This window comes from Pan paniscus, chromosome 14 (assembly GCF_029289425.2).
Source record: "Pan paniscus chromosome 14, NHGRI_mPanPan1-v2.0_pri, whole genome shotgun sequence".
Lineage (NCBI taxonomy): Eukaryota > Metazoa > Chordata > Mammalia > Primates > Hominidae > Pan > Pan paniscus.
The window spans coordinates 50,816,478-50,837,939 of NC_073263.2; the positions used below are offsets into that span (position 1 = coordinate 50,816,478).

Consider the following 21,462-nt stretch of genomic DNA (forward strand, 5'->3'; position numbering starts at 1 on the left):
TCATGGTAGCATGATGCAACTTTTGTTATTTATTTATTTTTATTTTTCTCTAGCTCTGCTTCTTGGGTGACACTACTTTTATTTATTTATTTATTTTTGAGATGGAGTTTTGCTTTTGTCACCCAGGCTGGAGTGCAACAGCACGATCTCAGCTCACTGCAACCTCCGCCTCCTGCGTTCAAGCGATTCTCCAGCCTCATCCTCCCTAGTAGCTGGGATTACAGGCACCCACCACCGTGCCTGGCTAATTTTTGTATTTTTAGTAGAGGTGGGGTTTCACCATGTTGGCCAGGCTGATCTCGAACTCCTGACCTTAGGTGATCTGCCCACCTCAGCCTCCCAAAGTGCTGGGATTACAGGCGTGAGCCACTGCGCCTGGCTGACAGTACTTTTAAAAAGTAATTTTTCATATCCTTAATAGCCTGACTGAAGCAATCCTTAATGTACTAAAGACCGGAAGCATCTTAAATTGTGAGATATATCCACAGAAGAGTGCTTTAAACATACATGGAGAGTATGTTTAAGAGAGAGTTAAGAATAATAATAAAGCAAACATCTTTATGACCATCACCCAGTCAAGAAACAGGACATTTTCAGCACCCAGGAGTCACCTGAAGGCCCCTTTCAGCTCAGATGTAAATATTTTTATATCTCTTGTGACAAACATGTCTTTACATTTCTTATTATTCCTATTTTATAGATGAGAAAACTTAGGCTGAAACAATATAGCTTAGTTCCACTGATTTTCAACTTTATGGATCAGTACATTACCCCTTCATGACTTGCTTCTTTCATTCAACATTATTTTTAAGAAATGCATCTATACTGTTGCATGTAGGCAGAAGTTCTTTAATTTTTATCACTTTCTAATGTTCCACACTAATGCCTATACCACAACTTTTTTATTGGTTCTACTGTTCAAGGACATTGGGTTGTTTCCATGAAAGGTTTTTTATTAACAACAATGCTATGAACATTCTTGTACATTTTTCCTGGTGCAGATGTGCAAGAATACCTCTAGAGTTTATAACTAGGAGTGGCACTGCAGGATTTTAGTACATGCATATCTTCGTATTTCACAGATAATAAACTGGTTTTCAAAGCAGTTACATCAATGTATATGTCATCATCCACAGTTAATGAAAGTCCTCATTGCTCTCCATCCTTCTCAACACTTAACATCATCACACCTTTTCATTTTTGCCAAGACAGTAGTTGTGTAATATGAATTTATTGTGGTTTTAGTTGGCCTTTTCCTAGTTACTAATGAAAATGTGTAAAAAGGTTTTTTTTCTTTTTTCTCTCTTCTACCATTTAGATTTATACTTGCAAAAAGGCCATTTTTCTTCTATTTGGGCCAAGATTTGGCTCAATATTACAAAGTGTACTAGAATTAGAATAAGCTATTTCTACACCCCTTGTAGAATTCAAGATTGTATCATTTACTGGAATAGAAGGATACTATGAACTCGTGTATTTCTTTTATAGATATCTTGAATCTTGCCATAAACTTTAGAGAGAAATCGAATATATAGGATTCAATATCCCTTTGAAGGAATAACTAGCATTCCTGTGAGGAAGCCCCACTTAATAAGACCTTAAAACCGTATGAAAATGAGATTCACTGTAACAGAAACTATCAGTCAATCTTTAAATAAAAACTTTTTACCTTTCATGTAAATGTAACATTACACACCAGTATAACCTTTTAGATCTTTAAGCTGTGTAGTCTAGAGGGATCTGGTGTGGTCACAGTCTCTAGAGAGTGAACCTAAAGTTCATCACAACAGACTAAATAATAATCAGTTGCATAAAACCTGAAATCAACTTAAATCTATTTATAGAGGGTCTATGTGCACATCACAGACCATATTTTGAATTCTTCATTAAGCTTTTACATTGGTTTTTGGCATTGCAATGCATGTACTTTAATCATAATGTTACTGTTTTAGCTCTTACCTTGTCTGTCTTTTTGTCTTGCTTTTCCAAAATGGCCAAATTGTCTTTCAGGATTTTCACAATTTCTGCTGGATTTTTGTGTGATTTACTAAACAAAGGCATTTTTTTCATGTGTAGAAATCTCTTCTTCCAATATGGAATGCTAAAAACAAATAAGCCAACAAAATTATAACTTTAACTCTTAATATGCTTAAATTTTTATACCAATGTCTTATAAGTTTTCAATAACATGAATTCAGTAATGTGAAACATTAAAAGTGATCAAATTAAAATGAGTTTCAAGTTTTATGCCAAATTTAAATACATATATTTTTAAAAAGATATTTTTAAAGTTTTGCTTGAAAGTTTTTATACAAAGTTTAAAATCTTTCCTGCAATAGAAACATAAGGATTATACAAGAAATAATTTTAGAGTCCAAGTTGATATGCAAAACTAGATATTTGGACCAAAGAAAGTGATAATAATAATAAATATATTCTATAATGTTTAGCTATATGTATTCTATAATGCTTAGCTGCTATTATTACAAGAAGTTCCATGACATAGTTAATGAACTATTTCACAAAAGAGAAAGGCACAGTAGTTTAGATATGATTCTATCTTAAATGTCCTAGACATTTCTGGCTCTTTGAGTCAATTATACTTTTTTCCATTATTTTAAAAAATATTAACTTATTCTCTGAATGCATAATAATCAATGATCAAATATTTTGCATTAAAGTAGAATTTTAAAAAGAAGCCAAATGCATTCATGTATAGACATACCTAGGAGATACTGTAGGTTCAGTTCCAGACCATTGCAATAAAGCAAATTTCTCAATAAAGCGAGTCATAAAATGTATTTGGTTTTTCCTAGTACATATAAAAGTTATATTTACGCTATACTGCAGTCTATTAAGTGTGCAATAGTATTATATCTAAATTGATGGGTGCAGCACACCAACATGGCACATGTATACATATGTAACTAACTTGCACATTGTGCACATGTACCCTAAAACTTAAAGTATAATAAAACAAAAACAAAATGAAAACAATATGTATAACTTAATTTATAAAAATATTTATTGCCTGACCCTTCAGTGAGTCCTAATCTTTTTGCTGGTTGGAGAGTCTTGCATTAATGTTGATGGCTGCTGACTGATCAGGTGTGTTGGCTGCTGAAGGATGGAGTAGCTGTGGCGATTTCTTAAAAGAAGACAATAAAGTTTGCTACGTTGACTCTTCCTTTCATGGAAGATTTCTCTATAGCATGTGATGCAGTTTGTTAGCATTTTACTCACAGTAGAACTGCTTTCAAAATTGAAGTCAGTCCTCTCGAAACCTGCCACTGCTTTATCAGCTAAATTTATGTAATATTCTAAATCCTTTGTTGTCATTTCATCTTCAGCAGGAGTAGATTCCATCTTAAGAAACCACTTTCTTTGCTCATCCATAGAAGCAACATTCCTCACCTGTTCAAGTTTTATCGTGAGATTGCAGCAATTCAGTCACATCTTCAGGCTCTATTCTTAATTCTTGTTTCCTTGTTATTTCCACCATATTGGCAGTTACTTCCTCCACTGAAGTCTTGAACCCCTCAAAGTTACCCATGAGAGTTAGAACCAACTTCTTCTGAACTCCTGAAAATGTTGATATTTTGACCTCCTCCCATGAATCACAAATGTTCTTAATGGCATCTAGAATGATGAATCTTTTACAGCAGGTTTTTCTATTAAGTTTGCCCAGATCCATTAGAGGAATCACTATCTATGGCAGCTTGCATCTTATGAAATGTATTTCTTTTGTTTGTTTTTTTAACTTTTATTAGAGCAATATGAACATATGAAATGTATTTCTTTAACAAGTCTGGAAAGTCAAAATTACTCCTTTGTCCATGGGCTGCAGAATGGATGTTAACAGCCATGAAAACAACATTAACCTCCTTGTAAACCTCCATCAGAGCTCCTGGATGATGAGGTACATTGTCAATGAGCAGTAATATTTTCAAAGGAATCTTTTATTCTGAGCAGTGGGTCTCAACAGAAGGCTTAAAATATTCAGTAAACCATGCTGTCGTCAGGCTTTGTTGTTCCATTTATGGAGCACAGGCCAAATAGATTTAGCATAATTCTTAAGAACCTAGGGTTTTTGGAATGGGAAATGAGTATTAGCTTCTATTTCAAGTTACCAGCTGCATTAGCTCCTAACTAGAGAGTCAGCTTGTCCTTTAAAGCCAGGCACTGACTCCTCCTTTCTAGCTATGAAAATCCTAGATGGCATCTTCTTCCAATACGAGGGTGTTCCATCTACACTGCAAATCTGTTGTTTTGTGTGGCCACCCTCACCAATGATCTCAGCTAGATCTTCTGGATAACTTGCTGCAGCTTCTATAAATAGCACTTGCTGCTTTTTCCCCTGCACTTTTATGTTCTGGAGATGGCTTCTTTCTTTAAACCTCATGGAGCAATCTCTTTTAGCTCCAGACTTTTCTTCTGCATCTTCCTTACCTCTCTCAGCCTTCACAGAACTGAAGAAAGTTGGGGACTTGCTCTGGACTAGGCTAAAGGGAATGTGTGTCTGGTTTGATCTTCTATCCAGACCACTGAAACTTTCTTCGTATTAACAATTAGCTGTTTTGTTTTCTTATTATTTGTGTTTTCACTGGAGTAGCACTTTTCATTTTCTTCAAGAACTTTTCCTTTGCATCCACAGCTTGGCTAACTTACTGATGCAAAAGGCCTAGCTTTCAGCCTACCTCAGCTCTGGATATGCCTTCCTCACTAAGACTAATCATTTTTCCATCTTTTGATTTAAAGTGAGAGATATGTGACTCTTCCTTTTCCATGAACACATAGAGGCCACTTATAGGGTTGTGAGCCAGCCTAATTTCAGTATTGTTGTATCTTAGGGAACAGGGAGGCCTGAGGAAAGTGAGACAGGGGAACGGCCAGTCAATGGGGCATTCAGAACACATGCAACGTTTATCAATTATGGGCACAGTCTGTGGTGTCCCAAAACAATTACAATAGTAACATCAGAGATCACTGATCACAGATCACCACAACATATGTACTAACAATGAAAAAGTTTGAAATATTGTGAGAATTAACAAAATGTATCAAGAGATACAAAGTGAGCACATGCTGTTGAAAAAAAATGGCGCCAATAGACTTCCTCAATGCAGGGTTGCCATAAACCTTCAATTTTTCAAAAACACGGTGTCTTCAAAGCACAACAAAGGTGAAACACAATAAAATAAGGTATGCCTGTAATTGCTGTCTTTCTCCCTGTAGTTCTATAGCACTAAGGGAAAGATATATAACTGTAGGAATTTTAAATACTCCCTGACATCAAAACAGAGTACAAATTATAACATGGTATCATAGATATGATATGATTTTTTGTCCATTATTACTTTGCTTGGTTCTCACTGTAACAAGCTAATGCTAATTTACTTAAATTCAAAACGTTTTCAGGGTTTCCATGTCAATCTGGTGATAAGCATTTTCTGATTCACTATCTCCCCTTTTCAACTGATGGTGGGTTTGTTCATTTATTCATTGAATAAATAATCTGAGTAATTACTGAGCACAGGCACTTTGCTAAATACTAGGGATAGAGCCACAAACAAGAAAAACACAATCCCTGTTCTTTGGAGCCTATTATTAAGTGGAAAAAGCAAACATTTTAGGGGCAATGGGGTTATATAATGGGGAAATAACACACAGTATACTGCCTCAATACAATCTCCTTTAAAAATTATTTTCATATTTTACTATACCTACTTATTGTAATAAGTATAATATGATTAGTTTAACAATGTTTTAAAATTTCATCTTATCATTATTCTTCTATTTTGGGATCCATATTTTGAAGGAAATCAAAGCTCATGCTCTTAAACTATGCTTGAGTTCCAGCACCCAGACCCCCTGCAAATTAAGGCAGAACTCTCCTGCCTCTCCCAGTTCTTCTCAGACCATGGCCAGCCCCACTCCATTCCCAGACTAAACACCTCCCCCACTCCCAGACTAAATACCTCCCCCACTCCAAGACTAAACACCTCCTCCATCACCTGGAAACTCGAGGCTGCCTTTCTCACACTCTGGGCGACCATGCTGGTCACTATATATACATCTACTCCAATCACATCATTTAGCCCACTGGTCGTCATTTAAGCAATGAACCAAGTAGCACTCAAACCTTCTACACAAACACAAGACACGTAAACTCCCTCTAGTTGATTGTAACTGATCTGCTGTATGATTCAAAAGAAGTTAATCACCCCCTTCTAGGTGTCATTTGTTCTATCTGTAAAACGAAGTTGTTCTTAGAGTAAGATTGAGCATCAGGGCTCTAGGTTATTCACCACTGTCCCACACCCATTCTGAGTCTTTAAACCCCAGTATCCTATCATGATAAAGATAAAGCCAAAAATAAAGTGCTTAAGCTGGGAACAAAAGGAATGGAGAGGCCTGACAATGGTGCCTTGTGGGGATAAGGTGGCAGGAAAGTAATTTTTCCATAAAGTCTACCTCAGAGTTTTAAGAACATACATTCTGTTTCAGCAAAGCAGGCAGTGGGGACAGGAAAAGACGCATGTTAGTCCAGAAGACTGACACTAGATAAATGCCTCCTAGGCATTGAAAACGGTGTTGAGACCATGCACATCAACCTGCCCTCAGCATTAATGCTGACAGCAGGCCATGCAGCACAGAAATGTTAGTGGACTGACAATGGCCCTGTTATACTTTTCCTCTTCCAGGAGTCAGTAAGCAGAATAAACAACAAATAGGTTGTTTATTATTATTAAAGGAACACAATAAAAGGAAATAAATGCCCTGCAGACTTGGGCAAGAAAGGTTGCTTCTGAAATTAATTCTCTATAAAGCTAGAACAGATATAAATTTAAGAAAAGAAGAAAAGGAGACAAAAAGCTCTTTTAGACAAAAAAAAAGAGCTAGCCAAGGTAAAAGACTGAAAATACATACATATATGCACATATAAATACACACATGCCCAAGATGCAGACTGGGAATCCCAAACTGCATAGAGCAGAATAACAATACAGAAAATGGATCTGGGGCAACTTCAAGGTACAAAATTAGTTAGTCTGCATGTATTCATTCGAAAAGTATTTACTGAGCGCTTATAATGTACTAGGCACTGAACAAGGAAATACAAAACAAAGAAGCCTCAAAGGGCTCACGATGTAGTGAGAGACACAGACACGTGCAAAATTTTCCCAGAAGGCGAGAAAAGGTCGAAAAAACTAAAATGATGAAGAAAAGATATAGAGTGTGTATGGATACATATCTTTATATCTATATAGGTATTTTATAGCAATATGAAGAAAATGGAGTGTTATCCCCTAACAAACAGGTGTTACAACAATGGAGGGGGGAGGATAGGAAGCCAAAAACAGCAAAGGCATTAAAACTGGAACAGAATCAAAGATATAACAGCGTAAACAGAAAAACAATCTAAACTTGATCATTCGAAAGATTTTTCTAGTTGAGATTCATGATAAGACCCAACATTCAGTGTCTTGCAGCTTTTAAAATAAACATTTCCTTCTCAGATCACATTCCAACAAAATGACCTTAAAAAAACAAACGAAAGCATAAAAATCAGGTTGGTTTTGGACTTCCATGAACCAAATGCCCCAAGGCCATGGAGAAAACCTAGAGTTCTGATAAGTAAAGTCTATAACACCATAATTAAATCCTTAGCCAATATACCATTTATGTGTGAACAGATAGTGTATATTTACTAAAAATGGAACAAAAAGATGAGATGGAATGAGGCCCACAAAGAGCTCAACAAAATTAATGCTAAAAAATCAGAAATAGTTCTTGAAAAGGAGCCTGTATATTGTTGGCAGAACATGTGGGAGGGTGAGAATCTACAATTATAACTCATTCATATAGGAATAAAAATAAATAAGGATTCAACTAAAGAAGTTAAAAAGGAAACTGCCCCAAAAATCTCCAAGAAAAGATGGATGGAAATAATGATAGAAGTAGAAATAACTCAATCAGAGAAGTAAAAGAAAAGGAAAAAAACCTCTGGTAGCTATTTGGTCCGGGTTTCTTCTGGTGATAGATGTGTCTGCCCTACTTCCCACATCACCTCACCCCAACAAAAGTGGGGGAACATGACCCAGCTTTGGCCACAGTATTCTCTGTCCTGGATGCAGCAACTAGCTAGTAAATAGACTGTGACACAGCCAATCAAAATAAAAAAGAAGAAAGAAAAGTGTTGATGAGAATGCTGAGAAAAGGGAACTCTTGTACCTTGTTGGTGGGAAGGTGAATTAGAACAGCCACTATAAGAAACGGTGTGGATGATATGCAAAAAATAAAAATGGAACTACCACATGATCCAGTAATCCCACTTCTGGGTATATATCCAAAGGAACTGAAATCAGTATGTCAAGGAAATATCTGCACTTCCGTATTCATTGCAACCTTATTTACAATAGCCAAGACATGGAACCAACCTAAGTGTCCATCAAAAGATAAATAGATAAAAAATGTAGTACAGGCTGGGTGCGGTGGCTCAGTCCTGTAATCCCAACACTTTGGGAGGCCAAGATGGGTGGATCACTTGAGTCCACGAGTTTGAGACCAGCATGGCCAACATGGGGAAACCCCGTCTCCACAAAAAATACAAAAATTAGCTGGGTGTGGTGGCAGGCACCTATACTCCCAGCTACTCAAGAGGCTGAGGCATGAGAATCGCTTGAACCCAGGGGGCAGAGGTTTCAGTGAGCCAAGATGTGCCACTGCACTCCAGCCTGGGTGACAAAAGAAGACTCTGTCTCAAAAAACAAAACACTGCTTTAAAATAGATTCAAAGCAGAGACAAAAGAGAAAATGGCTATATCTTCATTTGATATAGCCAAATTGCTTTCTCAAGTTTTTATTCCAGTTTATACTTTCACAGCTGTGTAGTGTGAGTTGCAGTTATCGCCCATCCTTCCTAACATTTGGACCTGTCAGAATTTAAAAATTTCGCCAGTATGACCGCTGTAAAAGGTTGTCCCATTATGGTTGGAGTGCAGTTGTGTAATAACCGCTTGCTGCAGTCTTGACCTGTTGGGTTCAAGCAATCTTCCCACCTCAGCCTCCCAAGTAGCTGGGACCACAGGCATGTGCCACCATGTCCGGTTAATTTTTGTATTTTTAGTAGAGACGGGGTTTGCCATGTTACCCAGGCTGGCCTCGAACTCCTGGCTAATTTTAATTTTATGTAGAGACATGGTCTCTGTATGTTGCCCAGGCTGGTCTCAAACTCCTGAGTTTAAATGATCCTCTCACCTTGGCCTCCCAAAGTGTTGGGGTTACAGGTGTGAGCCACCACACCTGACCCATACTAGCTTTTTAACTTTCTTATTCTGTACATTTCCTAATTCTATACTTTGCCCATTTCATATTTTTAAAAAATTTTAGAGACAAGTTCTTGCTCTGTCACCTAGGCTGGAGTGCAGTGGCAGTCACAGCTTACTGCAGCCTCGAACTCCTGACCGTAAGTGATCCTCCCACCTCAGCCTTACAAAGTCCTGGGATAATAGGCGTTAGCCACTGTGCCCAGCTACTTTGCCCAGTTCTTTAAGGTGGCTGAAGAAAGTCATATCAGCTGCCAATACCAACTAGTACAGTCCCTAGCTAATAAATATAAATCACGTGCAAGAATCGTGAGGTGTTTGATGAAAATCAAGAATATAAAAGAGAAATGTAAAAATAAATAGAGCAAACCCTGGGGGGGATGGTAAAAATTATATTTATATACCCAAAAGATATGCTATGCTATCACATCCATAAAATAAGAACAGGCTGCTATGAAAAAGAAGTAAACAATGAATGAGAAAACGTTCTTGGAACTAAGAACATGCAATGCAATAGAATAGCTGATTGGTAGAAGGGTATAGAATTGAAAAACAAATCCACAATTTAAAGACCAAGCCATGGAAATCTGGAATGAAGAGTAAAATACAAAGAAAAGCAAAGAACTACTTCACAGAAAAGTTGGAAATATGCAGGGTAGAGCTGGAGAGCCAATATTGATTGAATATAAATGCTTAAAGGAAAAGAAAAAAACAGAGATAACTGATGAGAGAGTAACAAATACATCAACAAATAAAAAGGAAGCAAAATTCCTAGAGCTGAACATGTCTTCAGATTTAAGTAAACTAATGGTTATTACACAGAGGGAATGCAAAAAGGCCTATTCCAAGATACACTGTGAAATTTCTGAACTCTAAAGTGAAATCCCACAACTTCCATAAAGGGGAAAAATCTAGAGTGGCACCTAAGAACCAGACTGTCAGAGTGGAATCAGGATTAGTAACTTCACACCAAATGACAGAAGGCAGTGAAACACTGTTTACATAGTTTCTAGGGAAAAAGATTTTTCACCTAGAATTCTATACTTTACCAATTATGCAGATGCGAGGGCAAACTAAAATTACCTAAGGACAAAGATGGTGAAGGAGTAGGGGGAAGAGAAAGGAAGATGGAGGAGAAACAGAAAAATGAGAAAACAGTTGAAAAGTAAGCAGTTGAGCAAAGAAACCAATAAAATATATGGCTAAATCTAAGTAAAGGTTGATAATGTGTCTGCGATGCTTAATATGACTGCTAAAAATGTATTCCTGAAGTATTTTGATAGAGGCAAAATGTTTTTTAAAAAATCCAACCATCTGGAAAAATACAACTAAAATTCTTTTATAGACTTTGTTCAAGGAAAAGGATAGAAATAATGATTAAATCATAATAAAATTTATATGGGTTTGTCATGCCAAACTAATTTAAGTCTCTGGGTTTTCTATAATCACATCATACACAAATTAAGATAAACCTGTTTCTTGAATTGTTTATTAAACATTTAATGATGAATATTAGAATAATGGAAGTAGGATGCAACCACCAGAAGGGGGAAAACAGGAACAAAAATAATTTGACCAAATCAGCAAGAATCAGGAATGAAAAGGAAAGTATAAACAAATAGTAAACAGAGAATATAAAACAATATAGAAGGAATAAGAGCAACCAATAATTACAATACATACAAATGTGTTAAATTCTACTACTAAAAAACCAAGACTCTCAAACTCTCAAATTGGGTTCACACACACACACACACACACACACACACACACACATTCTGCTCTAAATTCTGCAAGAGCCATAATAGAAACAAAACGACACAAAAATGTTCAGAATAAAAGGATGCATAAATATATATCAAGCAGTATTACAACATGAATATAAGAAATGCAGAGTTCATGAGAAATTATACACACACACACACAAAGCATTTAATATATGTATTTAGTTGTCATGAAGAGAATATATAGAGGTTATTATACTACATATACAGTGTATGTAATAGACATAATCATACATATAAAGTCAATTACCCTTGCAAATTTAATACTATTTCATATGTATATCAGGTACAATAAAGGCTATATTAAATAGTTTTAATTTGGTGACCTTAATATTCTCTAGGTAGAACAAGGAAGTCATTGCTTGAAAGAAAACAGAGGAGTCTGGGTCAGGCGCGGTGGTTCACGCCTGTAATCCCAGCACTCTGGGAGGCCGAGGTGGGCAGATCACAAGGTCAGGAGTTTGAGACCAGCCTGGCCAACATGGTGAAACCCCATCTCTACTAAAAATACAAAAAAAAAATTAGCTGGGCATGGTGGTGCATGCCTGCAATCCCAGCTACTCGGGAGGCTGAGGCAGGAGAATCACTGGAATCCGGGAGGCAGAGGTTGCAGTGAGCCGAGATTGTACCACTGTACTCCAGCCTGGGCGACAGAGCAAGACTCTGTCTCAAAAAAAACAAAAACAAAACAAAACAAAAAACAGAGGAGTCTGGTAGGGAAAGAGATAAAAGATAGCTATTGACAGAAATGAGAACAGGAGCTACTGGGAAAGTGATCTAAATTATTTTCACTTTAAATACGTTCAATATAGACCCTAAGTAAAATTCTGGCCAATAAAAATCAAAAGCTGTGTTTACAAAACAAAATACCAAGTCAGGCTTTTAATAATAAAAAATTGATGAATATAATAAATTATATCAATAAGTCAAATAAAAATTATCTCAGTGGCATCTGAAAAAGTTATCTCATAAAATTAAAACCAAGAGAGATACAAATCTTAGCTCAATTTACAAAAAAATGGTTAATGGAGGCATAATTACTAAAAGGAGGTATAAAACAAAGGTCATCACAATCACGCTATCATTACCATATGTTGTGATCAATGCACTAAAATATAAAACATAAATAAATGCTACAAAATTTGGGAAGGATGTGACAAAATTGTAATTAACAGACAATATGATTATATACCTAAAGATATGAACAACTGAAATTAGTAGAAATTAGGTGAAGTAGTCAAATACATGATAAATATACATACAGCTTTCACATATAAGAAATTGCCAGTCAGAAAACATAATGAAAAGCATATTTTGTTCATACTGCCAACTAAATATGTACAAAATCTATACCAGATCTGTATTTTAAAAAACTACAAAACCTTAATTTCGAAAATAGGATAATTACTCTTCCTGAAATAGAAAACTAACAAATAAAACAGAGAAATAGAAGATGTACTTATAGATGCATGTGTCTATTTATCTATTCATCCCTTCAGTTAGCCATCCTTTTAATGTTATAGTCACAGAATGATTCTAGAATGTGGCTTAGCTAATCTTAATGATATTATCTAAATTATGAGATTTGTGATGGTTTAACTTTCTTCATGTAGGCATTTTTCTGCATTATTTATAATGAGCACATTTCTTTTTTCTGAAATAATAAAGAGACTGTGGAGAAAACCTATATAATTAAGATAGGAAAGATTTGAGGTTAAAAAAACACTCTATTTTGTTCTTGAATAGACAGAATAAATATTATTTAAATGTCAGTTATTCTTAAAGTCCACAGTTTGATACAGTTCCAATCAAATGTCCAAAAAAATTCTTTTGGTATCTAAATTTAGTCAAGAATACTAAATAAGCAAGAATAACAAATTTTAAAAAGGAAAATTAGGAAGAAATGAAATGAAAAGTGTTATAAAGTACTGTAACACAGTAATAGCACAAGAAACAAACACATCAATGAACAATACAGCCCAGATATAGATGTTAATATAAGTGACTTTCAAATTTCTGGATGTGAAATAGTTTCCGTAATTTTATAAGTGATAAAATAAATTTCAAAGAAAAAGACCAACAAATCAAAGTTAATACAAATATGCCACAAACACAAAAATTTGAATTTCTATAGATAAATAATAAAAAAAATTATAGGCAAACAACAAACTAGAGAATTCTGTGATATGAATCTGAAAGATGGAGGGCTAATATCATCACAAAAGATCTCTTTAAGACAATTAAAAAAATCATTAAGGAAACATACAGATAAGTGAAAACCATAAATGAGGAATTACAGTTAATGAACATATTAGTAAATGTTTAACCATTCTCTATAATAAAAAAAAATGCAAACTCAAAGTGAAAGACTATTTTGTCCATTATGTTACTAAGTTTTTTGTTGTTTTGACAAACTCAATTCTATTGATGGTATTTTGCAACAGGCTCTCATTTCTTACTGGTGCAGATATAAATTAGACAATAATTTGACAAATATGAATCTAGAACCTTAAAATGTTCACAACCTCTGGCTTTATACTAATTCCATTTCTGGTAATCTGTCCTAGGAAAATAAACTAAAATAAAGGATTATCTTTATATGCAAAAATGTTTACTGCAATTTTTTATCATAAAAAACTGAGAAATATCTAATCTAACAGAGGGAAATAATTAAATTGTGATATACCCAGTTGATGGAACATTAGCATATGTCACAGATTTTTTAAACTTTTAAACTTTTTACAATTATTTTACATTTTAACATTTTCAAAGCTTAGGTGTGTCTTACAATTGTTGGTGCCTTACACTAACAGGCAGGTTCTTTTCTTTCTCGGTTGTACATAAAGTAACCATATGTCTTAAAACCAGAGACTTATTAAATTTGATGAAATATGTCTAGGAAAATATTTCCAAAGAATGTGAAATAGAATGGAAATGTTAATGTTAAAAACAACATCCCAAATTACAGAGCATAACTACAACTATGTAAAGCAAACAAAAACACAAACACACAAAACCTATGTATAGAAAAAATAATTTTGAAATGTTAACAGTGATTGCCTCCGAGTAATGTAGTTTGCTTGTGGATGCTTAATTTCCTTCTTTCTTCAAATGTTCTGTTTTTTCCGAAGCTTGTATAATAGATCATGCAAATGCTTTTATAGTAGAAATGCCTCTCTTAAATGGTATTTTGAATGAATAAACAAATATCCTTTTTTTTTTAAGTTCAAACTGGGAATATCTGATTGTCATGTCTTTTCTTTTCTTTTTTTTTTTTTTTTTCTGAGACGGAGTCTCACTCTATTGCCTAGGCTGGAGTGAAATGGCATGATCTCGGCTCACTGCAACCTCCGCCCCCCGGGTTCAAGCGATTCTCCTGCCTCAGCCTCCCGAGTAGCTGGGATTACAGGCACTCACCACCACGTTCGACTATTTTTGTATTTTAGTAGAGACGGGGTTTTACCATGTTGGCCAGGCTGGTCTGGAACTCCTGACCTTGTGATCTGCCTGCCTCAGCCTCTCAAAGTGCTGGGATTACAGGCATGAGCCACCACGCCTGGCCTGTCATGTCTTTTCAAAGCATTATTCAAACATGATTTCTTTGGCTATAAAGTTTCATAAAGAGTAGTACTTGGCTCAGATTCTGGAGAGAAAGCCAAAAAAGATCATCCAACTCTGCTCCCAGGGAACTCACACCCTGTAGATTTTGTAGTAGATTTTGGCAGCATTCTCTTTCCTAATACACAGTAAAATATTTCATATTCCAACTTGTGTGTGAGCACCATTGAAGATGGCCCAAAATCAACCACCCAATTGAGTCATCTGAATATGTTCAGTGACATAAATGGAAAGGAGAGTTGGCAGGGGGCGGGGGGGGGTAGGAAAGGACCTAGGGGAAGAGGGGAATAGCCACTTGGAGCATTAAATGCCCTTGTTGTTATCCCACTTAAAATATTTCAAAGGGAAAAATGTCTAATATCTAATCTCCAACTATGCTATTCAATAATAATTTGAGGCCAGGTGCGGTAGCTCACACCTGTAATCCTAACACTTCGGGAGGTCAAGGCTGCAGTGAGCCATGTTTGTGCCACTGCACTCCAGCCTGGGCAACACAGTGAGACTCTGTCTCAAAAAAAAAAAAAAAAAAACTTAAAAAAATAACGTTTTGAATGTCAAAGTTTTCCCAGGAAAACTGAAGGGAGTGGGAAATTTATATCTGAAGCCAAAAGAGATGTCTCAACATTTCCAGAGGTATAACCAAACAGCTAACTCATTTTAAGAAAGACAACTAAAAAATGAACCTTCTTTTCCTCACATAAGTTTATTTTACAATCAACAATGAGTTAGACAGGAACATTTCCAAAATGATTTCTTAAGAGCTTGTTAATTTAACTTAAGGCACAGGCACCTTCTGTTAAACTAAAAAAATTAAAATAAACCTACTACCACATAAAAAAAAATTTCAGGGCCAGGCGCGGTGGCTCACACCTGGAATCCCAGCACTTTGCAGGGCTAAGGTGGGTGGATCACATGAGGTCAGGAGATTGAGACCAGCCTAGCCAACATGGTGAAACCTCGTCTCTACTAAAATACAAAAATTAGCCGGGTGTGGTGGCAGGCGCCTGTAATCCCAGCTACTCAGGAGGGTGAGGCAGGAGAATCACTTGAACCCAGAAGGCGGAGGTTGCAGTGAGCCAAGATCGCACCACTGCACTCCAGCCTGGGTGATATAGCGAGACTCCATCTCAAAAAAACAAAAAAAAATCAGAAAAGTTCAGGGATGCTATTCCTTTACCTGTATTCCAAATAGGATTCACAGATAGAAAGAAATGAAATCAAAGGTACATGGCAAAAAAATTGTGCCTGTAAGATTCATTTTTTAAAATTAAATGGGATGGAGGTTACATGAGTACATACATATGTCAATACTAATTGAACCATTCTCCTAAAATGGGTGCATTTGATTATATGAAAATCTTAAAACAAAAAAGTGCACCTTAAAGTTCTACTGTATTTGCTACTGTATCCAAGAAGACTCTCCCCCAAAAAACATAATTTAGAATTGCCTTCACAGAGATGGTTAAGTTACAAAGCATATCATTATATATGTAATAATACCATACCATTATGAACCATATTATATATGTCAAAGAATCTTCCAATCAGTATCTTCTATGCTTCAATTTTTCCATTTTAAAATACGCATCCTAAATGTAATTACAAAGCACCACAACTGAATTTTGTACTTGAAAATCTATAGATATGAGTGAAACAATAAAGTATAAATAACAACTTTCACTGATAATCCTTTTTTCAGTTAAAAATGACTAAGAATAACTTGTTTTTATAAGTTTTATTAACCAAATTTGAGGGAGAGGCACTTTCTAAAAATGGGCAATTTACACAGAAATGGAAAAGTTGTGAGGAGCTTTTTATGAGTCCCATTCATCTGGAAGCCTCAGTCAGACTTACATCAGAAGAAAAACTCTTTTATAAGAGAAACTCATGTCCCTTGTTAATTACTCTTTATTTCTAATGTACAGTAACACTGAAATACATTTTTAAAAATAATTAACATATAAAGTTAGGAATATATACAACTACTACTACATTTATTATCTAAGGATCCTACTAGGCTATTGTAGTTCCAGAAAAAAAAACTAGTAACTTTATTCATTACGTTCACACTGATGTTTCTGTTGACAGCTCCAGTCATTTGTCAGAGCTAAAATTTTCTACCTTTATTAGCTATTAATAATTGTCAATGATTGAAAATTTTATATTAGAATTTTACAATCTCAACTTATAGCAGAGATCTGAACCAAAGTCAGTATTCTCAAAAACTGGTAACTATCATTAAAGCATTAGATCTTACAGAAATTAACAAATGGTTACTCTTTAAAAAACAGAATTATCAAGGGAGACTCATAATTCAGTTTTCATTCTTTCTTGTAAGCACATACATATTACACATAACAAATTTTGGTCAGTTACTGTTATTGATATTAAGACATGGTTTATACAAATAGTGTGAAATACAACTATTTCATAGCTTCAGTAAGCCCTGTGCCTGTCTATGACCTGTCAATCTATAAAAACATTAACATGAGAGAATAGAGATGAAAGTGATTTTGCTAAAGTTATCTGTTATCCCCAAGCTGTTCAAAGTTGATTCGGTTTTTCTGGCTGAGTAATTTGATATAATCTTTCATCCTTCCAAAGTTGGAAGGGACTATATGAGTTTCTGCTAGAAGTTTGAGACATTTAAGTCACAAAACTGCAAAGTATGTTATCTCACTTATAAGCAGTAAAGATCTCTGTTTAAACTAATTAATTAGTGAAATACCAACTTTGACTATAATTAATAGACATGCTAATATAGTTTTAATAGATTTTTCTTTGTTATGTGACTATCAGCTAAATATAATCTTTAAGCCACATTATGAATATATATGTGCATGTAAACACAGTCATATATATATCCCAGAAATGGAAAATTGTCCAAATCTACTTGTATCCATTCAGTAAATACTTGTTAAGAACCTATTATATACCATTTAGGACCACTCAAAATCATTACTTTTTACATAAGATTTACAATAGACTAAAGAAAGTATTTCTTGATCAAATGCAAGAGTTTTTACGCCATTACAAATCATCCAAGATAACCGAAACCTGCATCTACTATATTATTTCATTATTATTTCATTACATATGCATATTGCATTACTGACTTTTAAATTTCATATACTGGCAATTCACAGAGACTTTCAGGACCAGTAAAGTTAATTTGGATAGACCCAAGACAAGTTTTCCAAATAAGTCACATTTCTTCATATGGGTCCTAGTAAACATTTACAAATACATAATCCTTCTGAGTTAAAGTTGACACCTGACTTTAGAATGTCCCATGTACTCAAGATACCTAACCTTGTAAATTGCCTCCCCTCAGCACCATTCCTACTCATTCAAGGCAGCAACCAAGTTATACCATGGTCTTTTCTTGTTCTCTTCAGAGTTAGACCTATTCTATCTTACTTTTGCTTTGTTCACATCTCACAATTCAATCAATTCTTTTCAGGCCATCTCTTTCTCATAAGGAAAAACGTGTGCCCCTAAGCCTCTTTCCTTTATTGGATATCTTGGAAAATAACTCATTTCAATTTTTGTGAACCAAAGAAACAGTTTAGTCCTCATGCAATAACTATTATCAGGTACCTACTATGTGCCACACACTGGGCTAGACCCTTAGGAATGGCTAAGTACAAACTCAATGGCCAGAAATATTCTTGTAGCAAGGAAAAGAGAAATCACTGATTTCAATGTCAGATTAGATCTCAAAAACAGTGCAATCAACTTTGAAAGCTCATGAAAGCACCCAGAAAACCCATAAGCATCCTTCCAAATACCTATCCACCTATTAAACTTGCTTTTCTTTAAGCATTCATATTTAGAATAAAAATAATATCTTATCCAACATAATTATTTTATATTTAGTTTCGTCATTGGAATTGACTTTCTTATATTTTTCAAGGTAGCAATGGTTTTTCTACAGCATGGGTAAAATACATTCTTAGACTATAATAAACGCCCAACAGTCACTTGATAAACTTTCCCAGGGAAAATGGGTTCTAAATTTCCAACAACCCATTCACAAGTAAACTTCTGAAATACAAAGTGTTTGTAAATTGGGAATGCATTATTCTTTATTTCTATATTTACATTCCTATGGGCCTGGGAAATGGTACCATCACTAAGGTAACACAGTGAATGATTAGTTTAAAATAAAAAATTATTCTGAAGAGTGTGAAGCTGTATGCAAATAATTTTCCACCAGTCTAAGAAGGACTGAGCATGGGAAAATCTATAAAGAAGTAAAAGTAAGTTTGTGATATTATCTCTATGATGTTTACTTTTAAGTGCAAGATACTAACTAGCCCAGAAAAGGTTCCCACAGACCAGTTGAGCTGCTTCTTATACATAGGTCAACAGTCTAAAAAAAAAATTAAAACCTGCAAAATCCCACAAAACAAAACCTGTTTTACAGGCTTCTGTACACGTAGAGGAAATGTTAGAGAAATTACAGCCATTTTATGGTCTATCTAGGGTACAAGCCCTTCTAATGTGTTTACTGATACTCTGCAGAAGTTTTCATTTCAGTTGTTTTGCCTTAAAGGATTCACTTGAATCAATAACTAAAGACATATATATTTTTTGAGGCTAGCAGAGGGTAGATTAGAAACTCTGCTTAGAGTGGTGAATCCTCATGCAGTGACTCAATTTCACAGTTAACAACATACACTTTCTTCCTCCTACAGAACAATGATTACATGCCTCCATCCATGCCTTTAAAAAGATATATATAATTAGCATACACTCTCCTATTTTAAGATTATCCAAAAAAAGTTTTATTGGAATGTGAATAGATATTTTTAAGAGTTTATTTTTCTTTGCTCTATTGCTTATACAAACACAAACACACACACATACACACACACACACACACACACACACACACACCAGGTTATATTAGCTCTTCAACAGAATAAGATTATATGAGAGGAAAGCTTGGTATAAACTGTAAGAACAAAATAACTGCTTTATTCCTTACTTAGAAACCCAAATGCATTCATTCATTTTACATAAAGTAGGAAAAATCAGGTGTCACTTATTGGGTCTAACAGAAGCAGTCAACATTTAAATTATATATCCTTTGAAGTAACAGTATCAACATTTTTATTTACATTATGAGAGAATGCTGTAATTTATAATACAAAACAGTGATAATTTAAAATTTACTAACAATAGACAGAAAGAGATAACTTTCTAATTTTCATGCAGTTGAAAGAGAAACATGAAAAAAGGTATACTGTACTGCCACTATTTTATTTTTGGAAACTCTTTGTAAATAAAAACCCATTTCCAAAATAAGATATTCCATGAACACAGAATAGTTGGTAATGGTTCAAGTGCCTTAGGCAACAGAGAAGTATTGTTTTGTAGTTTTTTTAAACCTCTCCTAGTAACAGCAATTCATTATGCACAAAGAAACAAGGTAACAGCATGGTTTATAATGCATATATAAGTAATAACTGCAGAACCTCAATTAAAACTAAAGTTTACCATATTCCTTCCATTTCTATAAACCAGTATAGATAACCTTGTTGATACTCACCAAATGTTACAGAAATGCCTAGGCTTTTCTAAGCAACAAAACGTAGACACATGGTTAGGTGCTGAAGACAGCTCTTTCTTGAGCTCAAAGCACTTTAGATGAAGTAGCCTTTATCGTCCATTTAATAGAGGTTGCCTCCTATTACCAAGCGTGGCAGAGAAAAGAGTTTCCACAATTAGGTCTTGACTTTCTGTCCCTCTTTTTGAAGAGTAACAGTTACCACTGGAAAACGTTACCAGAAAATGATCACTTGAACACTCACATAGGGCAGCTGTAAATTTCCACTCTCTTTGCTTGCTCTCAGATTCCAAGCCTTGCTTGTCTCTTAATCTGTCACAGGCAGTTCTGTTTCTGGTCAAACCAGCTTGCTTATGCGTTCTCCACTCCCTCTCTAACACTTGCTTCAGATACGTACCACAGTCACAGCTCCCTCTTTTACTTCCTCCCTCCTCAGTCCTGTAACGTCACAAGAATGCGTGTAAAGCTGAGGCAAAATAAATTCTTGGGCCAAAAAAGAAAAATGTCTAGAGATAAACAAAATTTTTTCTCATCACTTTTTTCTGTCTTAAGTCTTATACTTGTTCATGCACGGGGTTTTGTCAACTGATTAAACTGGCTGGACCACCTTGTTTAAAAATGTAAATAAAGGTTATTTTTTAAAAAGTCATGTTGATAGTAACAATAACAGATTCACCTGCTAATATGCTAGCTCCTCAAGGAAGATGCTATTCCCAACCATAAGAAAGTGGAGCAAGTAAACACACAAGTACTTGTATTAGAAACTTAATCTTAACATTTAAAAAGCAAGGAAGGTTTTAGAGTACTTATCATTTAAACTGTGCAATTTTATGAAAAAAATGTATTTCTTAATATGGTATATTTTGAAACTTGGACCAAAATTTACAGTTATAAAAGAGAAAATTATAAAGAACATGGAAAAATATTGACACCAAAAACAAAAGAGCAGCTTAATCATGTATGTGCAAACCAAATGTAATTATTGCTGTTGGAAAGAAGGTTTTTTTTCCCCCTAAACATTACCAGTCAGAATGCATAACACCTCTTATAAGAATTACAAAGGCTAAAGGCTACAAAAAATTATTAAAGTGATTATACACATACAATTATAGAGTAAAGTATCTTAAAATTACGAAACTCTCTGTAAGGTTTGGGG

At 34.9% G+C, this 21,462-nt stretch overlaps 1 protein-coding gene across 17 annotated transcripts in view; it reads right to left on the reverse strand.

The window, feature by feature from the left end:
- CAB39L (calcium binding protein 39 like) overlaps positions 1–21,462 on the reverse strand; it is a 137,952-nt gene that overhangs the window by 70,191 nt on the left and 46,299 nt on the right. For 8 of the 17 annotated variants that reach the window (XR_008620630.2, XR_001338760.4, XR_008620629.2 and 5 more), the window contains exon 4: positions 1,960–2,101. Coding sequence is in view for 11 of the 17 variants with exons in the window: in XM_014347432.5 (XP_014202918.1) it covers positions 1,960–2,070 (111 nt within the window). In the remaining 6 variants the exon portion in view is untranslated. Of the gene's footprint in view, positions 1–1,959; positions 2,102–20,288; positions 20,745–21,462 lie in introns of all 17 variants that reach the window. The other 9 variants (XR_008620632.2, XM_055096779.2, XM_008962117.5 and 6 more) reach the window with 3 other exon arrangements.